We start from the raw sequence: 8,553 nt of genomic DNA, 5'->3' as shown, positions 1-8,553 counted from the left end.
CAGTTTAAAAACAACCGGTGTGAGCTGACGCAACACCTAAAATACCGCACTCTCCTGCTGAGTCGAAGGATGCTGGGGGCTAAGTAAGTCCTACGCTACCTAGCCGCTACGCTAACTAGCCGCTTTGCTAACAAACGGCTACGCTAACGAACGGTTACGGTATCTTACTGAGCTGAGCTAGTGACGATTGATATAATGTAGGTACACACATAGTTTATATAGCATACAAACCCACATATAATGTCAGAAGCACGAGCAACATTCACAAAATGACTACGCTACAAGCAAGCTCCTACCACTTACCATAACGACTGCCGTGTCCTTCGGTGAAGAGGGACAAACAATCAGAACGCAGCGCCGGGGAACAAGGTGGAGGCTCCAAACGGAATGTCATTGGCTAACATGATCCTTAGCTAAGCCCCGCTCCCTTGGTTACTGTTGCTATGTATTTCAAGCATTCACTGCCAGCCACACTCTATGCATAAGAACTACAGAGTATGCAGCAATATAGCATCGGTTTCAAAGTAAATATCAGAAATTTCTTGGAAAACTGTTAGGAGATATCAGAGACAAGTGTAGCAAGTACATGTAGTAATGCTCAATAAGAAGAGTATGAGTTTATTAATTTTATAAGGTGGTAATTGGACTAGATCAGAAAATGCTATGGTTCGGCTCTGGGAGGTGCGTGTGGCAGTATAAAGACAACACAGACAAGTATTTATGGTTTAGTGGCCAGTGCCTTATTATTAACAGTGGAAAAAAAGTGAATTCAAACAGTAGCCCCAAAATATTTACGATCTGCAGATATGACTTTGTTCAAGCTTGATTTGAAATTATTAGAGAAGTTTGAAGAGGAAAAAGTGCACTTTGTTTTAACCATTTGTTCTGACCACAAATAAACAGTTCAGTTTACAGTTTCACAATAGCAACAGCAAAAGAAATGCAACAGTCCTAGTCCAGGAAAACACCTGGAGTACCTGTACTCCACCCAATCACCTCACTGGTGATAAATCACAGTCCGCAGTAGACTGGCTGCAGCAGCCCCTACCGAACCACAGGAGTGCTGTTGCTGTGGGAGGATGGTGTTCGAGGCTCCTTCTTGGGCTTAGCTCGCCATCGGGTGGTGGCACCAAGCAGGGCACACCTGACCTGTGTTTAATTAAAACAGGACCAACCATGAGTAAAATTATTTAACAATAGATCATTAATACTAGCTAGTTTGGTTGTTTTGTTCTCAGTTCTCAGTGCATACACAATTAAATATCAACAGTAAATCATTACATTCAACCAGTAATAATAAACATACAATATACAACAAGCGTTGGCTTTAAAGTGCTTCGGCTGGCAATGCATAAACCAAAAAAAATACACAGTGTAACCATTCAGTCACCGTAACCTTAAATAGCTTGTAAATGCTTTAAACAAGAAGCAGAGTGGGCTACAAAAGCCGATAACACCGCTACATTAGCATAACAATGCTCCGCCATTAAGTACAGACATATGGGCGCAGCTAACAGTATGCTAATGCTAACGGCGTGTAGCAAAATGAAACTAGACCAAGCAGACTCACCAATTCCACTCCTAGACAGTCACACAGCGAGCACCCAGCATCAGCACGCGGTTGGTATCAAACTTCTAAAAGTGTACAACGCATAGCTGGAGTTAGAAGTGCACACGATATATTATTATGTGAGAAACAGCGTGTAAACGAGTCGCGTACCTGTTGCAGCCGTCCCTGCAGCCTGTCTCCCCTTGCCTGTCTGCCAACCGAGCAGGACACACAATTGAAGAGGACTACAGGAACGCGATTGGCTAACAGGCTCGCAAGGTGCTCAGCGTGCGTGCGCACGTAACTACGTGACTCAAGGGTGCGTTTAAGGACACGGGAGAATGTAGGAAATAAATATTTGTTACATTTATCCACCATAAGCGCATTTTCTATGTGGGCTACATCCTCCCCACCTTAAATCATGCACGTCCCGTTGCATGTTAAAACTAAACAACGTGAACGGATAAGGGACAGTTAGCATCGGCAGTAGTACTAACGCCTAATGCATCAGACAAACTGTGTAACATAGTTTGTACTACGGAAATCAATGGATTGCCGCGAGTGATATATTGGAGTCTTTGAGGTTGCGCTCTTTGTTGTCCTGAACGTCTCAGTGCAATGTCAACTATGTCAGGGTCATTTTCAGGTATCCCCACAGGATTGTGTTCTTCGGGGGAATCTTCGGTGGAAACGACAGAATCTTCGGTAAGTATTTGTTCATTTCCAGGTAAGTTTTGGTCTTCACCATGCTCGATAGGTGGATTTTCAACAGGTTCTGGTAAGTTCTCTTCCATGTCAGATTCAGACTGCTCACTGCTGGATTCTTCAACTGGAGGTGGCTCTCTTTGGTCTTCAGTTTCAACTGGAGGATCAATAATCAGTGCTCTTTCGTTTTCACTCTCAATGGATGCAGCTGGATAGTGATGTTGCTTCTCCACTGTGAAATGTAAAGTAGGAGGACTGACATTTAAAGAGACCAAACTCTCTGAATCTTCATCCCCAGCAAGAGAGTCTGTGGAAGGATCTGGATGATCTGGATTCTGGCTCTGCTGACAAGTTCTGGGTCTGCGGACAGGTGAGTGCTCTGCAGAGGGTGAGTTCTCATTACTGTCCACGAGGAAACCACATGGAAGGAGGAGGTCACGGTGCAGGGTCCGCGTAGGTCCGTCACTGCTTTCAGGTTTCACTTTATAAACCGGAAGATCTCCAGCTCGATGGACAACGACATAAACTTCTTCCTCCCATTTGTCGGAAAGTTTATGTTTCCCACGAAGACGGACATTCCTTACTAGCACCCGGTCCCCTGGTTCCAGTGCTGATGGTATCACACGGTTATCAAAGCGGGCTTTGTTCCGGTCAGCAGATTTGGAAGCATTGGTCGAAGCAATTTTTAAGCTTCCTTCCAATCTTGATTTGAGAGATTTGATGTACTGAGAGTGGTTCTTGTGTTTGGCATTACACAAAGGGAGATCAAATGCTAGATCCACAGGTAAACGAGGTGTTCTGCCGAACATTAATTCATACGGGGTGAATCCTGTGACCTCGTTCCTGGTGCAATTGTAAGCGTGAACCAATGGTTTAACATGTTCTTTCCATCTTGTCTTCTGTTTTTGCTCCAAAGTTCCCAACATTGCCAACAACGTCCGATTGAAACGTTCCACTGGGTTTCCCCTCGGATGGTATGGTGTTGTGCGACTCTTCTGGATGCCTGCAACCTCACAAAATTCCTTGATCAACTTTGACTCAAAATCTTGTCCTTGGTCGGTGTGAATTCGCTCTGGAATGCCATAGTAAACGATGAAGTTTTCCCACAGACATTTTGCCACAGTTCTTGCCTTTTGATTGGGCGTAGGAATGGCAACAGCGAATTTGGTGAAATGGTCGGTTAGAACCAAGATGTCACGAGTGTTACTGGAATCAGGTTCAAGGCTCAGGAAATCCATGCACAGGAGCTCAAGCGGTCGTGAGGTTTTTATGCTAACAAGCGGTGCAGCTCTCTCGGGCAAGGCTTTCCGGCGCACACAGCGGCCACAGGTCTTGATCTTCTGCTCCACATCCATTGCTATCTTGGGCCAATAGAATCTTGTACAGACAAGATCGAGTGTACGTTCGATCCCCATGTGGCCCATATCGTCATGGAGGCTTTAAGACCATGGGACGCAGTTCTCCTGGGAGAACAAGCTGGTATGACAGATCCTCATTGTCCCGTCTCCTCCTGTACAAGACTCCATCCACCAGTTCCAACCTGGACCATTCTCTGAGCAGGAGGGGACATTCAGGGAGCTCAGCTCTTGCAGTCGGCGGGATCTTCTCCCCTGTCTCTAGCTGGTGGATAAGCTCTCGAATACAGGGATCTGTGTGTTGTTTTTCTTGGATGTTCAGAGCAGGAATGACTGGCAGCTGGTGGAGGCTTTCGGAGCAGTAGCTGTCAGGAATAGTGTCAGCTTTGGTCGACAAGGACTCAATGAATGTGAAACCAATCTGACCTCCATCATCTGGCCGTGTAGCTTTGACCAAATGATTTTGGCAGATAGCTTTCACAATGTCCTCTCGAATGGCATCAGAGTCTGCAGCGTGTTGGGAAATGAACTGATGGATAAGTTCATGGTCTTTGGGAGCTTCTTCAGTGGAGCATGGGTGAGGGCGCCGCGAGAGAGCGTCAGCATCACGGTTTTGTTTACCAGCCCGATACAGCAGCTTGAATGAGTATGTGGATAGAGCAGCCAACCAGCGATGTCCTGTAGCATCCAGTTTAGCTGTTGTGAGGATGTACGTCAGCGGGTTGCTGTCAGTAACCACCGTAAAGTCAGCGCCATACAAATAATCCTGGAATTTTTCCGTGACACTCCACTTGAGGGCAAGGAATTCCAGCTTATGGGCTGGGTAACGGCTCTCACTCTGCGATAGCCCGCGGCTTGCATAGGCTATGACTCTCAATTTTCCTTCTTGCTCCTGATATAACGCTGCTCCGAGTCCCATCACGCTAGCATCAGTGTAGAGGATGTATGGGCGAGATGGATCTGCAAACCCAAGGACTGGAGCAGTGGTAAGTTTTCCAATCAGTGTCTTGAATGCATTTTGGCAGCTGGGGTTCCATCTTTCCCCAAATGGCTGGGTCGGACTGTAGGTAGGTTTCTTGTGAGTTTTCTGGTTCTTTGACTTGCGAGCAGGTGCGTATCCGCGAGTCAGATCGTTCAGTGGTTTGGCTATGATGGAGTAGTCCTTTATGAAACGGCGGTAATACCCTGCGAAGCCCAGAAAAGATCTCAGCTGTTTAAGTGTTTGTGGAATCGGCCAGGTTTTGATGGTTTCTATCTTTTCTGGGTCTGTTTGAACTCCTTTTTCTGAGACAATGTGGCCCAAGTAGCGGACAGATGTTTGGAAGAATCGGCATTTCTCTGATGACAGTTTCAGCCCGTACTCTCTCAACCGGTTCAGGACTCTCAGCAGCCTTTGTTCGTGTTCCTCCAAGGTATCAGAAAAAATGATCAAATCATCAAGGAACACCAGCACCTCCTTCAGATGGAGGTCCCCCATACAGCGTTCCATCAAGCGCTGAAATGTGCTAGGTGCATTGGTAACACCTTGGGGCATCCAGTTAAACTCCCAGAAGCCGAGTGGAGTGACAAAGGCTGTCTTGGGTTTATCTTCTTCACCCATCTGGATCTGGTAATAACCGGACTTCAGATCAAGTACTGAAAACCATTTGGAACCAGCGAGGTCTGAGAACGATTCTTCCAGGTTGGGTAAGGGGTATGCATCCTTAATTGTCTGGAGGTTTAGTTTGCGGTAGTCGATGCACAATCGGACTTCACCATTTTTCTTCCTCACCACAACAACAGGAGACGCAAAGGGTGATGATGATTCCCTTATAACTCCGGCTTCCAGAAGCTCACGCAGGTGACGGCGAACAGCTTCATAGTCCTGCGGATGGATTGGCCGGGTGCGTAGTTTGAACGGTGTATTGTCGTGGAGTGGGATGTAATGTTTCACAGCCGTTGTGCAACCAAAATCCAAGTCATGGTGGGAAAAGACCTCCGAGATGTTATTCAACCTTTCTGTGATTCTCTTCTTCCATACAGGTGACAGTGGGGACTCACCAAAGTTGATGTTCAGGCTGGATGGTGGTTTCTCAGCTGGAAGATGGGTCACTTGGTGTTCAGACAGGATGCAATGGTATGTCTCGAGATCCGCAACGACACTGAAGGGTGGAATGAATGTGTCTTGCTCGGATTCGTTGGTGATGACCACGGGAACTTTGTATGGAGGAAGAGCCGGAGAGTGATGAGACAACTGCTGACACACAGACCACCGGGCAGAGTGGAAGCAGGATGTTGTAGGAGGACACTCTGGCTGGACGACGGAGAGGTGACTTTTGCAAAACCCTCGATGACGATCGTGCGGCCGGCCGGAACACGCACTGGAGCCTTGCTTAGAAGTCGTACAACTCCTGTGTTGCCATTGTCCTTCTGCTGATGTGACAGCTGTAACGTTTTCAACACGGCTCTGTACCCATGGGCACTGGGCTGGAATGTTGGGTGTTCGCCAAGATACTGCTCGTACAGTGGTTCTAGAGTGTTCATTCCAATTAAAACTGTTGCTGAAACATCGGGGTGTGCGTCTGGAACAACTAAAGCCAGTGTAGATATTTCATATTCTTCAGCAACAAAGTCTCTAGGAAACTTGATAGAGATCTCAACATAGCCAAGATATGGGACTGTTTGACCAGCAGCACCTTCAACTTGCAGTAGATCATTGAGTGGTTGAATTGGTTGCTTCTGAAGGTGTGTATTGTAAAAGGACACAGGTATGGTGGTGACCTGTGATCCTGTGTCAAGGAGACATTGGTATGTGTGACCAGCAATGTCCACTTCTGCTGTGCATTTGGATCCGATAAGCCCACGAGGCAGCTTTGTGGTTGGCCCCGGATGGGTCTGTTGGTCTGCGCAGTGAACTGTCTTCTTGTACCTTGAGGGACAGTGTGGGTCCCGCGCAGTTCCTGTATGTCCCACTACAGGAACTGAATCTAGTTTAAATGTCCATTAGAAGCTGGATTGCGTTTCTGCCACTTTTGTTTCTTCTCACTGAATTGTTTCCGTTTTGCATCAACGAGTGCTGGGTTAGGTCTATTCTCGCACTGTGGCCTGATGTGTCCGTCCTCCCCACAACGAAAACAGAAACCAGGCTTCGGATTGGAGGGCGGTGCGTTCACACTTGGAGTTGTCCTTTGTCTCTGGTGAGGCTTTGGGACAGGAGCACTGGACCGGTGAGACTGGGAGGCCGTTAGAGCAGCCAATTGCTTTTGAATATCAGCCACTTGCTTTGTGAGAGCAGATAGGGTAGCAGCAACTCCTTTCTCCTCTTCTATGGCGAACTGAGCTTGAGCTGCAACTCTCTGTTTAGATGTTCCAAGATGTTGCTTCATTCTCAGAGTTCTGCTCGCTTCACGATCTTCTTCAGTTCTTAAAAGCAGCAACAGTTCAGCAAATGAAGGTGGGCTTGCTTTTCTCTGCTTTAGCTGGAGCTCAGATAAGAGGGTGTTATCCCAGCATCCCCGGCAGAACTGGCTGAGTAGGTGCCGGTTCACTTCACTTGGCTTCACTCCTCCCCGCTGGACAGCCAGACTCAGGGCTACTTGCAGTCTCTGTAAATAAGCAGACGGTTTCTCACCCGAATCTTGAAGCGTGTCCATGAACTTCACATAAAGCTCCTCTCCGTCCTGCACAGTTCCAAATGCTGAATCCAGATGTTGGATGTATGTCTCTGCAGGAAGGTCTGGGCTGAGGTGCTTTACAATGTCAGCCGCAGGTGGAAGAAGGCTGTCGAGAATGTGTCTGGATCTTTGTAGCTCAGAAATGGCTGGGTCCTTTAAGATGAGGTCCACACCAGAGCGCCATGTATCATAGTCCACCTCATGCTGTGGGCGTGGTGTTCTTCCCGAAAACATGCGCAACCTGTGAGATGAACGCATGTTACTGTCATCGCTCTTCACTATGTGTTCCACAACATACCTCTGTACTCCAGGTGGATTCAAATCAGAAGCAGATATGTTGATTGAATGTGGAGTACCAGCAGGATGTGTGCCAACTGCAGCAGAACCAGCAGCCAGATTGTGAGTTGGTGGAGCAGGAGTGGCATCCATTTTGTTTTGTGCTGGAATGGGAGCAGCCATTTTGTTTTCCAGTGGCATGACAGGTTCCTCCTTGGGGCTCTCAGTTTTACCAGGGCGGAGTTCTGTAGCAGCTTCATTTATTTGGGACATCAGTTCTTGTAAAACTTCAGCAAAATCTTGACCACACAGTTTTGCTACTTGTTTTAAGTCAGCTAAATAAGTCTTAGTCTTTGAGCAACCAACATTAGCCGAATAAACTTTAGACAAGTCTTGAACACAGTATTCATTATCTTCAGGCTTAAATGTATATGGCAGAATTGGACCCAATAAATCGAAAGCTGACCTGGTTTTAAACTCAACGACCCACATGTTGTGGAAATCAGACTCCGGTGAGTTTATCGGTAGAGAACGCTCGATGGCACCGTACTGTAGGAGGAAATCTTCTATTTCATCTACATTATATTCTGGAACGCCACTGACCAAGACCGCGTTTGGTATTTTGATACCTAGTGACTCCAACAAGTCCATGTTTGAGAGTGGATTTGTGATACTGAATGAGTAAAATTGTATTTATACTGAACCACGACCTCCTGGCTAGCTCGCCACAAATTATGTAGCAAGTACATGTAGTAATGCTCAATAAGAAGAGTATGAGTTTATTAATTTTATAAGGTGGTAATTGGACTAGATCAGAAAATGCTAAGGTTCGGCTCTGGGAGGTGCGTGTGGCAGTATAAAGACAACACAGACAAGTATTTATGGTTTAGTGGCCAGTGCCTTATTATTAACAGTGGAAAAAAAGTGAATTCAAACAGTAGCCCCAAAATATTTACAATCTGCAGATATGACTTTGTTCAAGCTTGATTTGAAATTATTAGAGAAGTTTGAAGAG

The 8,553-nt window shown here is 46.5% G+C and overlaps 1 protein-coding gene across 2 annotated transcripts in view; it reads right to left on the bottom strand.

Moving 5' to 3' along the window:
- The window catches only part of LOC126393912 (retrovirus-related Pol polyprotein from transposon 412), an 11,555-nt gene extending 3,010 nt beyond the window's left edge, over positions 1 to 8,545 (bottom strand). The window contains exons 1-3 of one of the 2 annotated variants that reach the window (XM_050050349.1): positions 1,721 to 8,545; positions 1,571 to 1,635; positions 236 to 1,149 (exon numbers count right to left, since the gene is read on the bottom strand). In XM_050050349.1, coding sequence (XP_049906306.1) covers positions 1,996 to 3,678 — 1,683 coding nt within the window. In that variant the 5' untranslated portion in view covers positions 3,679 to 8,545 and the 3' untranslated portion in view covers positions 236 to 1,149; positions 1,571 to 1,635; positions 1,721 to 1,995. The other variant, XR_007570315.1, reaches the window with a different exon arrangement.
- Positions 8,546 to 8,553: the final 8 nt, after the last annotated feature.

This window comes from Epinephelus moara, chromosome 8 (genome assembly GCF_006386435.1).
Source record: "Epinephelus moara isolate mb chromosome 8, YSFRI_EMoa_1.0, whole genome shotgun sequence".
Taxonomy (NCBI): Eukaryota; Metazoa; Chordata; class Actinopteri; order Perciformes; family Serranidae; genus Epinephelus; species Epinephelus moara.
The sequence above is the reverse complement of the archived record's forward strand: the minus strand, read 5'-3'. Positions and strand labels throughout refer to the sequence as shown.